The sequence below is a fragment of the Elephas maximus genome, chromosome 19 (genome assembly GCF_024166365.1).
Source record: "Elephas maximus indicus isolate mEleMax1 chromosome 19, mEleMax1 primary haplotype, whole genome shotgun sequence".
In the NCBI taxonomy this organism is placed as follows: Eukaryota; Metazoa; Chordata; class Mammalia; order Proboscidea; family Elephantidae; genus Elephas; species Elephas maximus.
Genome location: NC_064837.1, coordinates 21,915,853 through 21,939,931, shown reverse-complemented (window position 1 = coordinate 21,939,931; position 24,079 = coordinate 21,915,853). Strand labels below are relative to the sequence as shown.

The following is a 24,079-nucleotide window of genomic DNA, read 5'->3' as shown; positions in this document are numbered from 1 at the left end:
TCCTCTTAACCTTATCTACTAATCCTATTGAAGTTTTTGTTTCTAAGAGCTTTTTGTTGTTTTCTAAATATTTGATTTCTACAGCATCTTGTTCATATTTCACAGATGCAATGACTTATCTCACTGAGGGTATTAATGATAATTGTTCTTTCAAGGTTTTCTTCCCCCTGTTGTTTCTCTGCTTCCTTGTTTCTGCTTTAGTGTTTTGGTCTCTATTTCTCCTGTTAGAGGTTTTCTTCAGTTGTCTGGTAACCTTTGTTTATATTTAAGAATGGGGAAAGTAAAAAGTAAATTGAAAGCTCTGTGGTATAAATGGGCTCCACTGTGGGGTGATCTGATGACCTTCGTCGGGGGAACCTCCTGCATTTGTGTCTCTAAGTCCTTCATTTTGGGCTATCAGGTTCCTTAGAGAAGATTCTTCCAGTCCCCTGCTTGGAGCAGAAATCCCTGGCTCCAATGCTCTGGGCACTTCCTGGGGAGAACGATATGGGGGTCTCAATATTCAGCATTCAATATACGTATTCTCCCTGTTTTCAGTATGGTGCTTTCCTCTCAACTGGGTCTCTTGTCCCCCAATCCACAGACTTTCTACCTTCCCCTTTCCAAGGAATAAATTTTTAAGGTTCAGGAGTATAAGTTGTCCAGTGGTATGTTGTGGGGAAGATTTTCTAGGAATCTCATTCTTTCTTTAATAGCTTTAACATCATGAGCAATTTGAGGATTCCAGGATATACGTTAGATTGGTTCTAGGCTTTCTCCACTGCTGGTTTAGGATTCAGCTTTCTCCTGTGGGATGTTAATTACTATTCCTTCATCTGCTTTTACTTCAGAAATTTTGTTACTTTGTTCTTCCACTCAACAAAAATTTCCTAAGTGCCAGGTGTATTCCAGGCTGTGTCCTATGCTCTTGGGATACAGTAGTGAACAAAATGGACCAAGATCCCTACCCTCGAGAAGCTTACATTTTAAAAGGGAGAGCAGATAATAAGCAATAAATATAATAAATAAATAAAATGGTAGAAAATAAATACTATTGGAGAAAGAAATAAGTGGAGCAGAGGAAGGCAGGGTATGGATGAGGCAAGCAAGAGGCCACGGGTTGCAGTTTTAAATAGAGTAATCACCAATCTTCTGTCAGTTTGTTGTACTGTGGTGGCCTGCATGTTGCTGTGATGCTGGAAGCTATGTCATCAGTATTTTAAATATCAGTGGGGTCATCCACGCTGGACAGGTTTCAGCTGAGTTTCCAGACTAAGACAGACGAGGAAGAAGAACCTGGCAGGCTACTTCCGAAGCAATTGATCAGTGAAAACCTTTTGAACAGCAGTGGAACATTATCTGATACAGTGCCAGAAGATGAGCCCCTCAGACTGAAAGGCGCTCAAAATATGACTGGGGAAAAGCTGTCTCCTCAAAGTAGAGTCAACCATAATGATGCGAGTGGAGTCAAGCTTTCAGGACCTTCATTTGCTGAGGTGGCACGACTTAAAATGAGAAGAAACAGCTGCAAACATCCATTAATAATTGCAACATGGAATGTACAAAGTATTAATCAAGGAAAAGTGGAAGTTGTCAAAACTGAAATGGAAAGCTTGAAGATTGATATCCTAGGCATCAGTGAAATGAACTGGTATTGGCTATTTTGAATCAGACGATCATATGAAAACCCTGGTGGTGTAGTGGTTAAGAGTTTGGCTGGTAACCAAAAGGTCAGCAGTTCGAATCCACCAGGTGCTCCTTGGAAACCCAAAGGGGCGGTTCTACTCTGTCATACAGGGTCGCTATGAGTTGGAATCGACTTGACTGCAACTGGTTTAGTTTTACTATGCTGGAAATGACAAACTGAAGAGGAATGGCATCACATTCATCATCAAAAAGAACATTTCAAGATCTATCCTGAAGTACAGCACTATCAGTGATAGGATAATACCCATACGCCTACAAGGAAGACCAGTTGATATGACTATTATTCAAATTTAAGCCCAACTACTAAGGTCAAAGATGAAGAAAATGAAGATTTTTACCAACTTCTGCGGTCTGAAATTGATCAAACATGCAATCAAGATATGTTGATAATTACTGGTGATTGGGATGCAAAAGTTGGAAACAAAGAAAAAGGATCAGTAGTTGGAAAATATGGCCTTGGTGATAGAAAAGATGCTGGAGATCACATGACAGAATTTGCAAGATCAGTGACTTATTCAGAGCAAATACCTTTTTTCAAAAACATAAATGGTGACTATACACATGAACCTCGCCAGATAGAATACACAGGAGTCAAACTGACTACATCTGTAGCTCAATATCATCAGTTAGAAAAAGGCCAAGACTGCAGAACAGACCATCAATTGCTCATATGCAAGTTCAAGTTGAAGCTGAAGAAAATTAGAGCAAGTCAACAAGAACCAAAGCATGACCTTGCGTATATCCCACCTGAATTTGGAGACCATCTCAAGAATAGATTTAAAGCATTGAATACTAATGATTGAAGACCAGACAAGTTGTGGAATGACATCAAGGACATCAACATGAAGAAAGCAAGAAGTCATTAAAAAGACAGGAAAGAATGAAAACGCCAGAATGGATGTCAGAAGAGACTCTGAAATTTGCTCTTGAATGCTGAGTGGCTAAAGCAAAAGGAAAAAATGATGAAGGAAAAGAGTTGAACAGAAATTTTCAGAGGACAGCTCAAGAAGACAAAATAAAGTATTATAATGAAATGTGCAAAGACTTGGAATTAGAAAACCAAAACGGAAGAATGCATTTGGCATTTCTCAAGCTGAAAGAACTGAAGAAAAAATTCAAGCCTCAATTGTAATAATGAAGGATTCTACAGGGAAATTATCAAAGGATGCAGAAAGCATCAAAAGAAGGTGGAAGGAATACACAGAGTCACTGTACCAAAAAGAATTGTTCAACATTCAATCATTTCAGGAGGCAGAATATGATCAAGAACTGATGGTAATGAAGGAAGATGTCCAAGTTTAATGAAGGCATTGGCAAAAAAAAAAAAAAAAAAAGTCTCCAGAAATTGACGGAATACTAATTGAGATGTTTCAATAATGGATGCAGCACTGGAGGTACTCATTCATCTATGCCGAGAAATTTGGAAGACAGCTACCTGGCCAACCGACTGGAAGAGATTCATATTTGTGCCCATTCCAAAGAAAGGTGATCTAAGAGAATACAAAAATTGTCAAACAATATCATTAATATCACACTCAAGTAAAATTTTGCTGAAGATTATTCAAAAGCAGTACAGAGACAGGGGACAGCCAGAAATTTAAGCCAAATTCAGAAAAGGCTGTGGAACTAGGGATATCACTGCTGATTTCAGATGGATCTTGGCTAAAAGCAAAGAATACCAGAAAGATGTTTACCTTTGTTTTATTGACTCTGCAAAGGCATTCAACTGTGTGGATCATAAGTAGTTATCAATAACATTGCAAAGAATGGGAATTCCAGAACACTTAACTGTGCTCATGAGGAACCTGTACTTAGACAAAGAGGCAGTGGTTCCAACAGAACAAGGGGATACTGTGTGGTGTAAAGTCAGGAAGGGTGTGCATCAGGGTTGTACCCCATACTTAGTCACTTTGTATGTTGGGTATATAATCTGAGATGCCAGACTGTATGAAAAAGAATGCGGCATCAGGATTGGAGGAAGACTCGTTAACAACCTGCGATATGCAGATGACACAGCCTTGCTTGCTGAAAATGAAGAGGACTTGAAGCACTTACGGATGAAGATCAAAGACCACAGCCCTCAGTATGGATTACACCTCTTCATAAAGAAAACAAAAATCCTCACGACTAGACCAGTAAACATCATCATGATAAATGGAGGAAATATTGAAGTTTTAAGGATTTCATTTTACTTGGAGCCAGAATCACTGCCCACAGAAACAGAAGCCAGGAAATTGACTTATTGCATTGGGCAAATCTGCTACAAAATCATGTTAGAAAGCAATGATGTCACTTTGAGGACTAAGGTGCACCTGACCCAAGCAATGGTATTTTCAATTGCCGCATATACATATGAGAGCTGGGCAATGAATAAGGAAGACCAAAGAAGAATTTACACCTTTGAATTCTGCTGTTGGCAAAGAATATCAAGTATAGCATGGGCTGCCAGAAGAACAAACAAATCTGTCTTGGAAGAAGTACAGCCAGAATGCTCCTCAGAAGCAAGGATGCCAAAACCTCGTCTCATGTACTTTGGACGCGCTGTCAGGGAATCGACTTAATAGCAATGGGTTTGATTATATATATCCTAACAGTTAAAGTGTATCCTGACCGTTTGGATGTGGGATGAGAAAGGAACAGAGGAGCCAGGGTTTACTCCATGGTTTTGGGAGGACGGAGTGGTCATCAACTGAGATGAAGAGCACTGTGTGTGCAGCAGGCTTTGGAGGAGATGAACCGTTTCAGTTTTGACATGTTGAATTTGAAATGTCAACTAGACATTCAAGTGGGGATGCAAATAGGTAGGTAGATAAGTAAATCTAGAATTTTGGAGGGAGGTCTAGGCAGTAGCTATACATTTGGAATTTGTCTTAGGCTGAGTTCTCAAGTAAAGCAAAGTCAATGAAGCTTATATGCATAAATACATAGAGAGAGATTTATCTCAAGGAAATGGCTCACATGGTTGTGGAGGCTGGCAAGTCCCAATCCATGGGTCAGGTGTCAGGCTGGAGGCTTCTCCCAGTTTACATGGTTGCAGGGCCCTATCAACCCACAATCGGCGGGTCAGATGGTAGGCCATTGTCTCATGGGGCTGCAGAAGCTGGTGAAGCCCAAAATCAGCAAGCCAGATGACAGATTCAAGTCCTAAGAACCAGAGGGCAGGTGATGACAAGTCAGATGCAGGATCCAGAGCAAGGGAGTGCCTCGTCAGAGCATCCATATATATATGGGATGCAGGTCACACCCTCAATGAAACTCCCCTTACATCAGATACTTGAGTAAGGTGGTGACATGAGAATGGGTGTGACTTGAGGAAGGCTGTGACTTGAGTCATGCCCTTTAGTAAGGGTGTAACTCAAGATACATCCCACACTAATCCTGCCTCATTAACATATAAAGGTTTAGGGTTTACAACAAAGAAAATGAAGGATAATTACACAATACCATAAAATGGAGGAGAATTACATGAGATCACAAAATGGAGGACAATTATATAACACTGGGGCTCATGGCCTAGCCAAGGTGACACATAACATTAACTATCACAGGGTTTGTTAGTGAATAAATGATTTGCATAACCGAGATGGAATTACCAAGGGAATGCATATAGATGGAGAAAAAGAGAGTGCAAAGAACTGAGCCTGGGCTATGCCAATGTTAAATTGCCTGGGAGAAGGGGAGGAACCAGCCAAGGAGTCTGAGAAAACCCAGGTAGGAGGAAAATATAGAGTATGTAGTATCCTGGAAGCCACATAAGAAAGAGTATCAAGGAGGAATTTGGTCAAGAAGTGATCAAATAAGCTGATCACAAAAAAGCCACTGACGGAAACCCTGGTGGCATACTGGTTAAGTGCTGCGGCTGCTAACCAAAAGGTCAGCAGTTCAAATCCGCCAGGTGCTCCTTGGAAACTCTATGGGGCAGTTCTACTCTGTCCTATAGGGTCGCTATGAGTCGGAATCAACTTGACGGCAACGAGTTTGGTTTTTATGGTTTGGTTGAATAGGCTTTCCAAGTCTGTAAATCCTTAAGCAAGCAGACTGCCACATCTTTCCTCTGTGAAGCCGCTGGTGGTTTTGAACTGCTGAACTTTCAGGCTCCAATAAGCTGATTCCAAAAACCCATTGCCATCAAGTCGGCTCTTACTCATAACAACCCTATAGGACGGAGTAGAACTGCTCCATAGAACTTCCAAGAAGCGGCTGGTAGGTTAGAACTGCCGATGTTTTTTGTTTGTTTGTTTTTTGCTCTACTTTAGATGAAGGTTTATAGAACAAATAACTTCTTATTGAATGATCAGTACAATATTGTTTTGTGACATTTGTTTCCAATGACGGAACATGTCAACACTCTCCCCTTCTCGACCTTGGATTCCCTATTACCAGCTTTTCTGTCCCTTCCTGCCTTCTCATCCTTGCCCCGGGGCTAATGTGCCCGTTTAGTCTCCTTTTGTTTTATGGGCCTGTCTAATCTTTGTCCAACTGGCAACCTTTTTGTTAGCATCCAAGCTCTTAACCACTGCACCACCAATAAGCTGACACTTCAAGTAAAATAAGGACTGAGAATTGACTATTGAATTTAGCAATGTGGAGGTCATTGATGCCTAGACAAGAGCAGTTTGGGTGGAGAGACTGGGCAAAAAACCCTAACTGAAGTGAGTTTACGAAACAAAGGAGAGGAAACAATTATTTGAAGGTTTTGCTGCAAACGGAAGCAAGGAAATGGAGGGGGAAATGGGGTCAAGAGTCTTTTGTTTTAAAATGGGAGAGAGACCAACAGGTTAGATTCTGATTGGAATAATCCTGTAATAAGCAAAAAACTGACAATGTTGAAGAGATGCAGAAGAATCCCCGGAACAATGTCCTCAAGTAGAAGAGAGAGGGTGGGATTTTGTTAATCATAAATCCCTGTTTACCTGGAACAGTCCCAGTTTCTGCTTGTTCTCCTGGTGACCTATCTGGTTAGTTTCCCCTTTTCTCTCTCAAGTGTCCCAGTTTGGACAATGAATTATATGACCAACCTAGACCTAGTGCACATGTGGAGGAATTGAATTCTCATGGCAAGAGGGGAGAGTATGTGGCAGATGATGGCTGGTGGGTAGAGGTGTTGGTGGGAGTCTGTGGAAGTTGCCCTTTGATTGCTCCAGTTTTGACAGTGAAGTTGGAAGCGGGGTCATCGGCTAGAGTGAGAATGGGAGAGGAGGTGTTGGGGTTTTGAGGAGCGAGGAGTAGGACCAAAATACTGGTGTTTCCCTTTTCCTGATCTCCCCAACTTTGTAACCGATTTCTTCTTCTTCTCCTCCTCCTCCTCATCCTTCTTCTTCTTTAACTCCTTTATAGTGAATTTACTAGGCTTTTAGAAGGGAGCAAAACTGATGACTATTTAATCCATCTAGAAAAGGTGCAAATGGTTAAGGTGCTTGGCTACTAACTGCAAGGTGGGAGGTTGAGTCCACCCAGAGGCACCTTGGAAGCAAGGCCTTGTGATCTACTTCTGAAAAATGAGCCATTGAAAACACTATGGAGCTGACACACGTGGGGTTCCCATGAGTTGGAATTGATTTGGCAGCAACTGGTTTAGTGGTCACAGCAAATATGACTTCTCCTATAGGGTCGCTATGAGCCGGAATCGCCTCCACAGAAATGGGCTTGGTTTGGTTTTTTAACCACATAAAATCTGATTGGAATTCACACACACACACACACACACACAGTTTTAAGTATATAATGTTACATGGATTCCCATCGTATCGTATGTGGCAGTAGTAAGGTTAAAAGAACTAGCGACGAAGGACAGAATACTCTGAAATGGTGCCAATTTGGGGTTAATTGTTATTTGAAAGGAGCAGTTACACTTTCACTTTTGAACTTGAAGCTTAAATACTTCATTCTTTTTGCTCTGAGCATTTTTGCTAATTGTCTATAATCCTCAAAAGGTTTAATTTAATTAATCCAGTATTAAAGCAGGAATCTGAAGACGGAGTTTCAGCTTAGAAATATCCTAGAATAGCCTAATGTCTCCAGGATAGTGAATTCCCTATGTGATTAAAAGTTTGATTAAACTGGAACCTACAAAATACCATAATAAATGTTTCTGAATTAATACGTCCACAAACTGATTCAAAGGACGAACAGCAATTCTTTATAGCTTCAATGTCTTCCAATAATTCACTATAGCCTTTGTCATGGCAAAGCAAAAGAGCATCATCTCTTATGGCTAGAAAAGAAATAGGGGTGCACGTGTTGGAAAGTCTGCAACTGGCTCTGCCGTCTGCCAAGCTGCTAAGATCTGGCACTTCTCCACCACAAGAGGGCAGTAGGGCCCAACAGTTAATGGGGAACGCGACAGACCGCCCTGCGGCCTCGTTAGAAGAATTATTACAGTCACTGTTAACACATCAATCTCTCATTGAAAGGGGCAGGGAAACAGGAACAACCTCCCAGACTGGTTCGGAGGTTCAGCCCCCGGTAACTGTAAGACAGGAAATAAGCAACTGAGGCTTGTCAAAGGGGGCGACTTGGGGACCCTCCCCCCCGCCTCCGTGTCCTTGAATCACCGTGGAGATGGCAGACTTGCTTAATAATGGCTGCAGATAGGGGTCTGTTCATTTGGATGTTCAGATAAGAACACTGCGGCAGTCGTCAAAGGAACAGAGAGCTCTTAATGGGGATTCGGGAGGAGCAGAAAAAAAGCTGTGGGGAGCGGCAGAGCTTTTATATCTGAGTTAATTAGGACTGGTTTTAGGAGTGTCCTAGGGTGAACTTTAATTTAGATTCATAACATTGGAACAATAATAAAGAGAAACAACGTAATCTTTGGAAACCTGTATAATTTACTCTGTAAAGGTCCCAGGAAGCTAATTAATACAAAACCAAAACCAAGCCACTGCCGTCCAATCGATTCCTACTCACAGCGGCCCTATGGGACGGAATAGAACTGCCCCATAGGGTCTCCAAGGCTGTAAATAGTTACGGAGGCAGACTGCCACATCTTTCCCCCATGGAAGGGCTGGTGGATCGGAACTGCTGACCTTTCTGTTCGCAGCCAAGCACTTTAACCACTGCACCACCAAAAATTCGTTGCTGTCCAGCGGATTCCAACTCATAGAGACCCTATAGGACAGAGTAGGACTGCCCCATAGTGTTTCCAAGGATTGACCGGTGGATTTGAACTGCTGACTTTTGGTTAGCAGCCATAGCACTCAGCTACTGCGCTACCAGCGCCCAATAACGCTCGCTAATTAGTGCAAAGGAGGATCGATTGTAATAAATGCACCGTCAATGTTTTAAACATGTATGTTGATTAGTTTAGCCCATAAAATGAGATGAATCGGGTATGTTAATGTGTTCTCATTACCGCCATCTGTTTTTTTTTTATTCATAATTGCCCTATTGTTCCTGACCTATAATCTGGAAAGACTTTTAGTCTTTGAAAAACTTAATTCAATTATTCCATAATTTAATGTTGTTTAAGTTCAACATTTATTGAACACTTAGGATTGAGTGAGAAAAAACAGTGCCTATGTGTGTGTGTGTGTCAAAAGAGAAAGAATTTTGGAAAATTAATTGTACCCACATGTTTTAAAGTCAACCTTAAAATGGAGACTTTGCGAATATTTTGTACATTTTATGTGCCTTTCTTATTCCGTACTATACTTTTTGCTATAGTTACACCTGCAAAGCCATAGGAAGACTAAACGTAGTTCAGAAAACCCTGTTCCTTCCTGTTGCTAGAAGACAGGGAAATAAAATATGTTCTGTTTTGTAGTCAGGAATAATTCCAATAGATATCCATGGTGACTTAATTGTCATTATTGTTACTGAGCTATTATATGGAAGACTTTTGATATTTAAACTTCTTATTCACTTATAATTACAACTTAATGTTCATTCCATTGAAATCAGCAATAATTTATTGGTCTAGGAACTATGTTATGTTAGACAGTGGGAATAATAAAAATGAATAAAACATAGACATGGGAGAGAGAACCCCTGAAAAAAGGGAGGTAATTAGCATGTTTTGAGCATCTGCCCTGTGACAGATCTTTGCATACCTTTTCCTTCCCCGCCCCCCCCCCATGCTGTCAAGATGATTCCAACTTATAGCAACCCTGTAGGACAGAGTAGAACTGCCCTGCAGGGTTTCCTAGGCTGTAATCTTTTTTTTTTAATTGAGCTGCCAGTGAAAGTTTACAGCTCAAGTTAATTTCTCATATGAAAATTTATGTGGCATTGGTTGAAATCCCTACAATGTGACAGCACACTTCCCCGTTTCACCTAAGTTTCTGCTGTTCATTCAACCAGTTCCTGTCCCTTCCTGCCTTCTTATTCTGTCTCCAGACAGGAGCTACCCATTTGGTCTCGTGAATCTGATTGAGCTAAGAAAAACACTCCTCATGTGTATTATTTTTTGTTTTATAGTCCAGTCTAATCTTTGTCTGAAGAGTGGGCGTCAGGAATGGTTTTAATTCTGGGTTAACAGAGCATCCAGGGGCCATAGTTTTGGGGCTTCCTCCAGTCACTGTCAGACAATTAAGTCTGGTCTTTTTACATGAACTTGAGTTCTGCGCCGCACTTTTCTCCTGCTCCTTCCAGGACTCTCTGTTGTGCTCCCTGTCAGAGCGGTCATTAGTGGTAGCTGGACACTTCTAGTTCTTCTGGTCTCAGGCTGATGGAGTCTCTGGTTTATGTGGACCTTTTGTCTCTTGAACTAATATTTTCCTTATGTCTTTGGTGTTCTTCATTCTCTTTTGCTCCAAGTGGGTTGAGACGAATTGATGCATCTTAAATGGCCATTCAAAAGTTTTTAAGACCCTAGATGCCACTCACCAAAGTGGGATGCAGAACATTTTCTTAATAAACTTTGTTATACCAATTGATCTAGAAGTCCCCCAAAACTACAGTCCTCAGGCCGCAGCCCTAGCTACTCTGTCCCTCAAAGCATTTGGATGTATTCAGGAAACTTCTCAGCTTTTGCTTTGGTCCAGTTGTGCTGACTTCTGCTGCATTGTGTGTTGTCCTTCCCTTCACCTAAGATGTTCCTTGTCTACTTCTAGTTAGTGAATTTCCCTCCACCTCTTTTCTGGTTAATCCTCATAACAACTCTGAAATATTAGCTCTGTTTCATGGAAGAGGAAACTGAGGCTCAGCAATTAAGTGACTCGCTCAAGGTCACAAAACTAGTTGGGGTAGAGCCAAGATTAGAACCCGTGTCTGTCCAGCTCTAAAGTACGTACTCCTTCCCTTATATCATTCTGTCTTAATATTCCCCAATGCATCTGTCAGGATGTTGTGCTGTGGAGGCTTGCATGTGGCTGTGATGTGGGAATTTATGCCACCAGTATTCAAATGCCAGCAAGGTCACCCATGGTGGACAGGTTTCAGCAGAGCTTCCAGTCTAAGACAGACTATGAAGAAGAACCTGGCGGTCTACTTCTGAAAAAACTGACCAGTGAAAACCTTATGAATAGCAGTGGAACATTGTCTGGTATAGTGTCAGAAGATGAGCCCCTCGAGTTGGAAGGCATTCAAAACACAACTGAGGAAGAGCTGCCTCCTCAAAGTAGAGTTGATCTTAATGACTGGGATGGAGTCGAGCTTTTGGGACCTTCGTTTGCTGATGTGGCATGACTCAAAATGAGAAGAAACAGCTGCTAACATCCATTAATAATAGGAACTTGGAATGCACGAAGTATGCATCTATGAAAATTGCAAATTGTTAAAAAATGAAATGGAATGCATAAACTTTGATATTCTAGGCATTAGTGAGCTGAAATGGATTGGTACTGGCCATTTTGAATCAGACAATCATATGGTCTACTATGCCGGGAATGACAAATTGCAGAGGAATGGCATTGCATTCATTGTCAAAAAGAACATTTCAAGATCTATCCTGAAGTACAGCACTGTCAGTAATAGGATAATATTCATATGCCTACAAGGAAGACCAGTTAATACGACTATTATTCAAATTTACAGACCAACCACTAAGGCCAAAGATGAAGAAATTGAAAATTTTTTACCAGTATCTGAGGTCTGAAATTGATCAAACATGCAATCAAGATGCATTGCTAATTACTGGTTGTTGGAACATGAAAGTTGGAAACAAAGAAGAATTGGTAGTTAGAAAATATGACCTTGGTGATAGAAGTGATCCTGGAGATAGCATGACAGAATTTTGCAAGACCATTGGCTTCTTCATGGCAAATACCTTTTTTTCAACAACGTAAACAGTGACTATACACGTGGACTTCTCTAGATGGACTACGCGGGAATCAAATCGACCACACCTGTGGAAACATGTTGGAGAAGCCCGATATCATCAGTCAGAACAAGGCCAGGGGCCAACTGCAGAACAATTGCTCAAATGCAAGTTGAAGTTGAAGTTGAAGAAAATTAGAAGAGCCCACGAGGGCCAAAGTATGACCACCTGAATTTAGAGACCATCTCACGAGTTGATTTGACGCGTTGAACACTAATGACTAAAGACTAGGCAAGTCGTGGAATGACATCAAGGACATCATACACGAAGAAAGAGGTCATTAAAAAGACAGGAAAGAAAGAAAAGGCCAAAATGGATGTCAGAAGAGACTCTGAAACTTGCTCTTGAACATAGAGTAGTTAAAGCAGATGAAAGAAGTGATGGAGTAAAAGAGCTGAACAGAAGATTTCAAAGGATGGCTTGTGAAGACAAGGTAAAGTAGTATAATGAAATGTGCAAAAGACCTGAAGTTAGAAAATCAAAAGGGAAGAACATGCTTGGCATTTCTCAAGCTGAAAGAACTGAAGGAAAAATTCAAGCCTCGAGTTGCAATATTGAAGGATTCTACAGGAAAAATACTAAACGACACGGAGGCATCAAAAGAAGATGCAAGGAATACACAGTCACTCTACCAAAAAGAATTGATCAACATTCAGCCATTTCAGGAGGAAGTATATGATCAAGAACCAATGGCAAAGAAGGAAGAGATCCAAGCTATACTGAAAAAAGGCATTGGCAAAAAAGAAGGTTCCAGGAATTGACGGAATACTAATTGAGATGTTTTAACAAATGGATGCAGGGCCGAAAATTCTCACTTATCTATGCCAAGAAATTTGGAAGACAGCTACCTGGTCAACCAACTGGTGTTTGTACCCATTCCAAAGACAGGTGATCCAACAGAATGTGGAAATTATTGAATAAAATCATTAATATCATACACAAGCAATATTTTGCTGAAGATTGTTCAAATGTGGTTGCAGCAGCACATGGACAGGGAACTGCCAGAAATTCAAGCTGGATTCAGAAGAGGATGTGAAACCAGGAATACCATTGCTGATGTCAGATGGATCATGGCTAAAAGCAGGGAATACCAGAAAGATGTTTACCTGTGTTTTATCGACTATGCAAAGGCATTCAACTCTTTAGATCATAACAAATTTTGGATAACATTGCAAAGAACAGGAATCCCAGAACACTTAATTGTGCTCATGAGAAACCTGTACTTAGACCAAGAGGCGGTCGTTTGAACAGAACAAGGGGATACTAAGTGGTTTAAAGTTAGGAAAAGTGTGCATCAAGGTTGTATCCTTTCACCATACTTACTCATTCTGTATGCTGAGCAAATAATCTGAGAAGCTGGACTATATGAAGAAGAATGCGGCTTCAGAATTGGAGAAAGACAACCGGTGATATGCAGATGACACAGCCTTGCTTGCTGAAAGTGAAGAGGACTTGACACACTTACTGATGAAGATCAAAGATCACAGCCTTCAGTATGGATTACACCTCAACATAAAGAAAACAGAAATCCTCACAACTGCACCAATAAGCAACATCATGGTAAATGGAGAAAAGACTGAAGTTGCCAAGAATTTCATTTTACTCAGATCCTCAATCAACACCCATGAAAGCAGCAGTCAAGAAATCAAAAGACACGTTGCATTGGGCAAATAGGCTGCAAAAGACCTCTTTAAGGTGTTAAAAAGCAAAGATGCCATCTTGAAGGATCAGGTGTGCCTGACCTAAGCCAAGGTGTTTTGAATCGCTTCCTATGCATGTGAAAGCTGAACAGTCAATAGGGAAAACCGAAGATAAATCGATGCCTTTGAATTATGGTGTTAGTGAAGAATATAGAGTATACCATGGACCACTGCAACCGAACGAGGGTTCTTGTCCTGTCCTACTAGCCAATCGAAATAAGATGGATGCCACACCACCAGTTGTAAGGGAAACAGAAAGTGGAAATTTATTGTCTGCACAGACAAGGAGCAATGCGGGGTCCAGGGACCATAAGGCCATGTGCTCGCTGTCTGAGGGGGTTGGGGAGCTTTTTATTTCCAATGGCTTCTGGGGGTTGGGTTTGGTGCCCAGAACTCTCCGCCCTTAGCCCTCCCATGCCCACATTTGGAGGTCCGGATGTTTAATCAGCCGGTGATGTTTCAGGTCTAAGGACACACTGAGGACACAGCTCTTCAGGTCCTGCGCATGCGCCAAAATCTTGGTTTGCGCACGCGCAGGATTCTGGTACCAAATTCAAACTGTGGTTAGGGCCGCAGTGTGGTTGGGCCAAACTGCAGTTAGAAGCTGTGGCTTGGTGGGCTGAAAGGGGGACAGGGAACCGGCGCGGAGCAGGGGGGAATCTAGGCAGAGGCTTCACCATCAGAAGAACAAACAAATCTGTCTTGGAAGAAGTACAGCCAGAATGCTCATTAGAAACGAGGATGGCGAGACTTCCTCTCACATACTTTGGACATGTTATCAGGAAGGACTAGTCCCTGGAGAACATCATGCTTGGTAAAATAGAGGGTCAGCGAAAAAGAGGAAGACCCTCAACGAGATGCAGTGGCTGCAACAATGAGCTCAAACATAGCAATGATTGTCAAGATGGCACAGGTCCAGGCAGTGTTTCATTCTGTTGTACGTAGGGTCGCTGTGAGTCAGAACCTACTTGAGGGCACCTAACAACAATGATAACTTATTATTTAGTCATTGACTCTTGGGAAAAAATAACTTATCGATGACAGTTTAACAGTTTACAACCTAAACATATAATGGTGTGACTATATATTTTTAAATAATTTTTAATTAGGAAATATTTCAACAGTCTATGTGTAGAGATTAACACTTGTGTAGTCGTTACCAAGTTATATTCTATGTCTAACCTTAACATTATGCCCTATTTCAGACTTTTTTTTTTTTTTGAGAAAGAAAACATAGGAACAGTTGAGGTTTTCTACACCCACCCCCCCAAACCTCCCACCCCTCACACCCCCACATCCCCCACCACCCCTCCCCACACCCCTTACACTGTCACCCCACCCCGCCAATCCCATTCTCTTTTCTCCCTCCCTAGAAATAATACGGGGCCCTGGTGGTGCAGTGGTTAACAGCTATGGCTGCTAACCAAGGGATCGGCAGTTTGAATCCACCAGGTGTTCCTCAGAAATCCTATGCGGCAGTTCTACTTTGCCTTGTAGGGTCACCATGAGTCAGAATCAACTCGATGGCAATGGGTTTGGATTTTTTTTAGAGATAATGCAGAGCCCTAGTGGTGCAGTAGTTACGAGCTACCTGTGCTAACCAAAAGGTTGGAGGTTTGAATGTACCAGCCACTCCTTGGAAACTCTGTGGGACAGTTCTACCCTGTCCTGTAGGGTCGCTGTGAGTCGGAATCAACTGGGCGGCAAAAGGTTTTTGTTTGGTTTAGAAATAATATTATTATAAATTTGATGTTTATCACTTTCATGCATGATTTTTTACTTTTACTTCATGCTTACAAATCCATAAACAATGTATTATTTTTCAGGCTTTTAAACTTTTTAAATTGTACTTGTATTATTCTACAGCTTACATTTCGTGCTCAACAATGTGTTTTTGAGGCTTATCCATAATGATGTATGTAGCTCTAGGTCTTTAATTGTTAACTCATGTGAAGTGTTCCATTATATGAATATACCAAAATGTATGTTTCCCTGTAATTACATATTTAAATAAGATCCTGCTATGGTTTTGACTTAAAACATGTCTGAGAAACTTTAATCAGAACACTGAAACATATTATTTTAATAATAATAAGACGTAGTAATATAATAACATCTTTTTTTTTTTCTCTTGGTGCAGATCATTCCCGAATCGAAGTATGGAATTTTGGTAATATCGTCATTGAATACCTATATCACTGGGCACACATCTGTTCAGCTCTAATAGAGCTAAACAAAAAACTAAATAGTACTATTAAACCTCCATTGCCCTCCAAGACGGACTCGTATGTGTATGCAAAAATGCCAGGGGAAACCTTGCTAGGGAAATCATAGAATTGATACTGTTTTTAGGATGTTTTTGTCATGTTCAGGTTTGTTTGTTCGCTACAAAATATTTTCAGTTGGAAAGCAGTGCCACATAACTTATATTATGCTCCTAGACTTTTACTTCAGCACTTTCTATCACCAAATGTGTTATCTAAGGAGAAATTTGACCTAAAAAATATCCAGTTAGGGCAGCCATAACCAAATGTATTTAAGTATGTTATAGAATATATTTAAAAGTTAAGTTTGAACTTTGTGTCTTCCATCAGACTGCTATGGTTGATTGGATGGATTTATTTTAATTCTTTTGAGGTACAAAGGAAAAAATAGGAGAGAAAAGACTGAGGATGTAGGGGAGGAGAAATGGCAGTTTTTACACTAAAAGACTACCAAGTAATAAAGATTTTAAGGAATGAACCGGAAATTGTTTTCTAATTTTTCAAAGGCTTAACTGAGTGCCATATCCCGCCTACCCCTCACCCTGGCCCACTCGCCTTAACAACTTAAAAGCCATTTTAATGAAGAGAAAGTCTTTTGGGAAGTATTTGTCCACAGCTTACGGAAAAAAGAAAACACAATTTATAATGGCAAAAACCTCTTGAGTTCAAAAACTCCAAAAAGAATTTATATTTGCTTAAAGCTTATTATTACAGCAAACTTTACTGCTCTGTTTCAAGATTTCGTCTTTGCAACAAGGTATCTGATGAGAGAGTCCATTTTTTAATAAAATTTTGGGAAATTAAACTTCATTTTCTTTATTTGGTTGACAAAATGTGATGTGTTCCGAACATCTTATAATTTGAGATTGGAGATCCCTTTTTAACCTCTTCTGATAAGATGGCAGTGTTATTACCAGTCCCCATCTCTTGGGTGATCACATGCCCGGTTTTAACCTACAAGCCTGTTTCATATTTGGAAGAGGGCTTTGCAGCAACACTTCTAGGAACAATGTTCTTAAAGATATTAAACTGATAGGCACATATCCTGATGGTTTAGGAACAAGCTCACAAAGAGTTCACTGTGAATACAAATGGCACTTTAGGTAGCAAGGAGAGAAAGATTTAACAGAATGCTACTTTTAAAACTATTATCATGGGACTTATGTTCTCTAAGTGGCACTTAGCTTAATGATTACAAATATCATATATTTGCAAGAGAGTTTAACTTGTTTGAAGTGTTTTCAGATATTGGCTCATTGGATTTTTTCAATAACCTGTAAGGTATATAGTCCAGATATTATTATCCCCATTATATAAATGAGGAAACAGGTTCAAAGAGTGAGTGAATTGCCCAGGTCGCAATAGCTAATAAGAGGCAGTAGGGTGGACCTAGTATCCATGTTTTCTAATTTCTGGTTTACTGCCCTTGCATCTCACTAATACTTTCCAGTCTTCTTTTTTAGTGAGGAGAATGATATTCATACTTGATTAAAAAATTTAAATGTGGATACATGTTTATATCTAATTAATTTATTTGGTTGTTAGTATTGTATAGAAGGGAGAAGTCCAAGCTGCACTGAAAGCATTGGCAAAAAAAAAAAAAAAAAAAAAAAAACAAGGCTCCGAGAATTGAGAGGAATGAAAATTCCTTAAATTATCTGTTGTGATCGTTCAGGTTGTATGTCAACTTGGCTGGGCCAGGATTCTCAGTGGTTTGGCAGCTATGATGTAGTTTGCCAGTCCTATGATAATGTGATCATTTCCATGATGAGATTTGATATAATGTGACCACCCCCATGACGGGATCTGCTGTGAGTAGTCAGTCAGTTGAAGGGGAGTTTCCTTGAGCATGTGGACTGCATAGAATACAAGTGGACATTCTGGCAAGGCTTGTGGGCTTTTGCTCACTCTGGATCCTGCAGCTGGTTCCTGTCCATCTGACCGCCAGTTCTTGGGACTTGAGCTAGCAACTTACCTGCCATCTTGCCTGATGATCTTGGGATTCATCGATCTTTGCAGCTTGTGAGCAAGGACCCTGCTGTCTGACCCTTCAGGTACATGAATCAGGAGAAGCCTCTATTCTGACCCATGGGCTTGGGATGTTCCAGCCTCAGCTATGTATGAGCTATTTCCTTGATATAAATTTCTCTTTCTATATATATTTATATGCTTCACTAGTTTTGGTTTTCTAGAGAACCCAGCCTACGACACTTGCAAAGTGTCTTCTGAGGTAGTGAGTTCAGGATGCCTGTGGGAGTTCAAGACAGCTGGTTGCCTTGGTTATATTTAGATTACGGGTGAATAGGGAGCCAAAAGACCACAATATTGTATGAGTCCATGTATATGAAATGTCCAGAACAGAAAAATCATGGAGACAGAAAGTAGATCAGTGGTTGCCTAGGGCTGGGAGTGGTAGTGATTGGGGATATGGGGAATGACTGCTAATGGGCATGGGGTTTCTTTTTGGGGTGATGAAAATGTTTTAAAATTGATTGTTGTGATGCTTGTACAACTCTGTGAATATACTAAAAACCCTCTTAATCTAAATATAACCAAACCAACTGGCTGCCTTGAACTTCTGCAGGCATCCTGAACCCACTACCTCAGAAGACACTTTGCAAGTAATTTAATGAATGTTCATTCCTCTCATATGCGAGGTTTTATGCAATACCACTCCTGCCTGGCCCCACTGCACATCATCAACCCTGTGTTCTTACTCCTTCCTACATGATCTTATAAAGACCTCTCTCAACATCATAAAATCAATTAATTGAATATTTGCATATTTATCTGCCCGTATGCATAAAAATTACCCTCAGCAGGTATTTCATCTCCTAGTCATTAACCATATTTTATCTCCCCTTCATCGACTGCCTGAGCTTAGACTGTCCTGCCCACAGATCTCACTGATGAGGTAGCTCTGCTGTTGTTGTTAGGTGCCGTCAAGTCGTTTCCAACTCATAGTGGCCCTGTGTACAACAGAACAAAACACTGCCTGGTCCTGTGCTGCCATCACAATCAAGGTACCTCTTAGTGGTCATGTTTTATTCCAGGTGACCTTGACTCTCCAGCCACAGTTGTTTGAATTAGGGTTAGACCCTTACCAAAGAGAGGCCAATTTGTGAAACAACCTAATATAAAAAATACCCAAACATAGACAAATCAAACTGGGAAATAGTAACAGTAGTATCTAGAAGAATATTAAGCGTTTAGAGAGGCCAAAGGTGTCATGGATGGACCTTAAACAAGTTGAAATGTACTGCTTTCCAGATGCTACAAGTTAGCAGAAAGTGTAGAGAGTAAGCAGCCAGTTGGCTGGGGAAAACAATAGGCACCAAGAGAAGCAGAGACTGTAAGAGTGGTGCAGTAACATTAACGTTAAGAGATTAAATAGAAGGTCTGAGTTTGGGTGCTGATGTCCCCACAGTTGCCTTGGATTCAATTCCAGTAGAGTGTTCCTGTTCTCGAAGTCTTGCTTCTGGAAGTCTAAGACAGTTGGAATTCTCTGTTGTGTAATCATTGGGAGTGTGGTAGTGATGATACTTTTACTTGTTTACCTTTTGTCCTTAAAGCATCTTCGACTAAGTTTTCCACACTTGGGCTCCAAGATATTAGGAGGCTTCTCTGTGCTGCTGATTTGCTGTAGACTCTGCCAAGGAGTGAAGAACTCTCTGGAACACTGGATCTGAGAAATCAGACTTCGAGCTTTAGGAAAATCCCTTGAGTGCTTCATTACAAAGTCCCAGAGGTAACGGGAGAATACAGAATTCAATAAACCAGTTCCAAGACTCACAATATGTAGGATATTGAGCTCTCTACGGGGTAATTTTGTGTATCTAATTCCCCACTCAGTCTCTTCAGGCAGGAGGCAGACAGCTCTGGTAAGGGGGTTTATTTTTTGCTCTTTATTGATTCTTTTTATTTTAAGCAAAGTAACATGTGCTCATAGTTTAAAGAGTCAGCCTGTAGTATGAGATCTGCTAAGACCAGAGTACTGTTCAGCCTCCCTTATCCCCATTTTCCTTGCTTCTGAGCTAACTACTTTTAATTCTTTTAGCTCAGGTGTTGGTAAAGAGCAAGCCAATCTGGCCAACTACCTGTTATAGTAAATAAAGTGTTATTAGAACAGGCACACCCATATTGTCTATGACTACGTAAGCACCACCACCACAAGACTAGTTTGGAATGGGCCAAGAGTTAGTGGGTGCACAGATGGAATGTGGTCAGAAAAAAAAAAAAAGTATCATATATGATTTTGATTCCTATACCCAGTGACACTATGAACAGCGTTGTTATCATTATTGGCATATACAGTGAAACCTGTGAGAGCCTGAACTCAACAGAACTGCCTTGGGACTTCCTTACTTTCCCAGGTCTCAAAAGTTTTCTGCCTCTGACAGAATGCAGTCTTACCACTTTTCTATTGCTCTCTATTAGGGGAAAATATTTCAGTTTTCCTTCTCTGACAGGTTTCGGCCTGACACAGAGTCCAGCTTTCGCAGATTTTTACTGTATATTATGTTTTTGCCTAATTACCTTGAGCCAGGTATACTCACACGAAAGGCAGGGGGTAGATTAACAGCCTAAGGTAGTGGTTTTCAGATTTGAATAAGGGTCGGAATCACCCGGAGAGCTTGTTAAAATGAGCTGATCCCAGCCCAGAGTTTCCAGTTTAGCAGGTCTGGGAAGAGGCCCCAGAATTTGCATTTCTTACTAATTCCATCACATGTCTGTCAGTTTGTCTTACTGTGCTGGTTTTCATGTTGCTGTGAGGCTGGAAGGTATGCCACTGGTATTTCAAATACCAGCAGGGTCATGCATGGTAGGCAGGTTTGAGGAGAACTTCCAAACTAAGACAAGAAAGAAGGACCTGGCAGTCTGAAAAAAATTGATCAGTGAAAACCTTATGGATAGCAGTGCAACATTGTCTGATATAGTGTTGGAAAATGAGCCCCTCATGTTGGAAGGCACTCAAAATACAACTGGAGAAGAGCTGCCTCCTCAAACTAGAGTCAACATTAATGATGTGAATAGAGTCAAGCTCTTGGGACTTTTATTTACTGATACGGCACAACTCAAAATGAGAAGAACAGCTGCAAACATCCATCAATAATCAGAACGTGAAATGTACAAAGTATGAATCTAGGAAAATTGGAAGTCATCAAAAATAAAATGGAATGCATAAAGATTGATATCCTAGGCATTAGTGAGCTGAAATGGACTAGTATTGGCCATTTTAACTCAGACAAGCATATGGTCTGCTATTTTGGGAATGACAGATTGAAGAGGAATGGTGTTGCATTCATCATCAAAAAGAACATTTCAAGATCTATCCTGAAGCACAACAGTGTCAGTGATGGGATAATATCCATGTGCCTACAAGGTGGACTAGTCAACAGGACTCTTATTCAAATTTACGCTCCAACCACTAATCCCAAAGAGGAGGAAATTAAAGATTTTTACCAACATCTGCAGTCTGAAATTGATCAAACATGCAATTAAGATACATTGATAATTACTAGTGCTTGGAATGTGAAAGTTGGAAACAAAGAAGAAGGATCGGTAGTTGGAAAATATGGCCTTGGTAACAGAAATGATGCTGGAGACAGCATGAAAGAATTTTGCATGACTATCAACTTCTTCATTGCAAATACCTTTCTTCAAAAACATGAACGGTGACTATACGCATGGTCCTTACTGGATGGAAAACACAGGAACCAAATTGACTACATACGTGGTTGTGTGCTATGGCTGCTATTCAAAAGGTTGGCAGTTTGAATCCACTAGGCACTTCTTGGAAACTCTATGGGGCAGTTCTACTCTGTCCTATAGGGTCCCTGTGAGTTTGGATCAACATGACCGCAATGGGTTTGTTTTTGGGTTTTGGTGGAAAGAACTGATGGAGCAGCTCAATATCATCAGTTGGAACAAGGCCAGGGACTGACTGTGGAATAGACCATCAACTGCTCATATGCAAGTTCAAGCTGAAGCTGAAGAAAATAAAAACAAGTCCACAAGAACCAAAATACAACCTTGAGTATATCCCACCTGAATTTAGAGACCCTCCCAAGAATAGATTTGACTCATTGAACACTAGTGACCGAAGACCAGATGAGTTGTGGAGTGACATCAAGGACATCATCCATGAAGAAAGCAAGAGGTCATTAAAAAGACAGGAAAGAAAGAAAAATACCAAAATGGAAGTCAGAAGAGACTCTGAAAGTTACTCTTGAATGTAGAGTAGCTAAAGCAAATGGAAGAAATGATGAAGTAAAAGAGTTCAACAGAAAATTTCAGAGGATGCTTTGAAAAGACAAAATAAAGTATAATGAAATGTGCAAAGACCTGGAATTAGAAAACCAAAAGGGAAGAACACGCTTGGCATTTGTGAAGCTGAAAGAACTGAAGGAAAAATTCAAGCCTCGAGTTGCAATACTGACGGATTCTACTTGAAAAATACTGAAAGACATAGGAAGCATTAAAAAAAAAAAAAAAAGGAAGGAATACACAAAGTCACCGTACCAAAAAGAATTGATCAATGTTCAACCATTTCTGGAGGTAGCATATGATCAAGAACTGATGGTAATGAAGTCCAAGCTGCACTGAAGGCATTGGCGAAAAAGAAGCCTCCAGGAACTCACGGAATACCAACTGTGATGTTTCAACAATCGGATGCAACACTGGAAATGCTCACTCATCTATGACAAGAAATTTGGAATACAGCTACCTGGCCAGCTGACTAGAACAGATCCATATTTGTTTCCATTTCAAATAAAAGTGATCCAGTAGAATGCGGAAATCATCAAACAATACATTAATACCACACACAAGTAAAATTTTGCTGGAGATCATTCAAAAGCGGTTGCAGCAGTACAGAAACAGGGAACTGCTAGAAAATCAAGCTGCATTCAGAAGAGGATGTGGAAGGAGGAATGTAATTGCTGATGTCAGATTGATCTTGGCTGAAAACACAGAATACCAGAAAAATGTTTACCTGGGTTTTATCAACTATGCAAAGGCATTTGACTGTGTGGATCATAACAAATAATGGATAACATTCCCAAGAATGGGAAATCCGGAACATTTAATGGTGCTCATGATGAACCTGTACATAGACCAAAAGGGCTCAGACGTAGCAACAATTGTGAGGACGTAGCATTACCGGATAGTGTTAGGGTCACAGGGTCGCTAAGAGTCAGAATCCACACTAATTCATTCCCAGACGCTGCTGGTGCCGGGACTGGTTTGCGAACCACTGGAAACCGTCGTAGCGTAGTAAAGTGCTACAGCTGCTAACCAATAAAGTTGGGCAATTTGAATCCACCAGGCGCTCTTTGGAGACTCTATGAAGCAGTTCCACTCTGTCCTATACGGTCGCCATGAGTCGGAATCGACTAGATGGCAATGGGTTTGGTTTGGTGGCCTAAAATTTTGTCGCTTTATTTTTTCTTCCTTCCCCCTGATTTCAAGACCGCTGGTCACTTTCTAAACAGAATCGGAAGCCACAGTATTCCCCTCCCAGAAGTGTGGACGTAACACAGATAAAGGACCGAAACGCAGAGCCGGGCTCCGGACCGCCCAAAACCGCGCGAGAGCTTACGTGACGACGTCAGCGTCTGCGCCGGCCTTACGTTTGCGTCGGCCACGTTCAGCGGAGACGGGAGCAAGATGGCGATTCCGGGCAGGCAGTGAGTGATCCGGGAGTTAGGGTCAGGCTGGGGACGAGAAACCACGGCGACTGTGTCTTTGGCCGAGGAGTAAAAGTGCACTGCAAGGGAAGGGGCTGTGTCGTCAGGGCTAGAGACGGGAAAAAACAAGAAATCCTGAGAAACATGTATTCCCCTCCCCCATACATTTTTCAGGTTGGAAGCCCGAAGTTTGAGGGAGAAACTTGTGAGGAAATAAAGGAAGTTAGGCTGAGGGGCAGAGAGCGAGACTTTTCTATTTTCCAAAAGCTCGGTCTGAGGCCCCTCAGTCTTGCTTCCTACCCCGCGCTTGAGTTTCTCCCCGGTTGGATGCTCTCAGGAGCAATGAGAAGAGACCATTCCTGGCTTCCTTAGAGGGCCTTGTTCTCCTTGGCAGAAGCTCAAGTCTTGATTCCCGCCCTCCCTTCTCGTTTTAGGAATGTTGTGCTCAGAAGCCACAGAAAAGGGTAGGCATTTAGGGTATTG

At 41.1% G+C, this 24,079-nt stretch overlaps 2 protein-coding genes across 2 annotated transcripts in view; both read left to right on the top strand.

Annotated features, from left to right (window-relative positions):
• EFCAB5 (EF-hand calcium binding domain 5) overlaps positions 1-15,978 on the top strand; it is a 134,531-nt gene extending 118,553 nt beyond the window's left edge. Inside the window, exon 25 of the mRNA XM_049860383.1 lies at positions 15,785-15,978. Within this exon, the coding sequence (XP_049716340.1) occupies positions 15,785-15,978 (194 nt within the window). The remainder of the gene's footprint in view (positions 1-15,784) is intronic.
• A 7,548-nt stretch (positions 15,979-23,526) lies between these two features.
• The window catches only part of NSRP1 (nuclear speckle splicing regulatory protein 1), a 43,318-nt gene continuing 42,765 nt past the window's right edge, over positions 23,527-24,079 (top strand). The window contains exon 1 of the mRNA XM_049859764.1: positions 23,527-23,596. Within this exon, the coding sequence (XP_049715721.1) occupies positions 23,577-23,596 (20 nt within the window). The 5' untranslated portion in view covers positions 23,527-23,576. The remainder of the gene's footprint in view (positions 23,597-24,079) is intronic.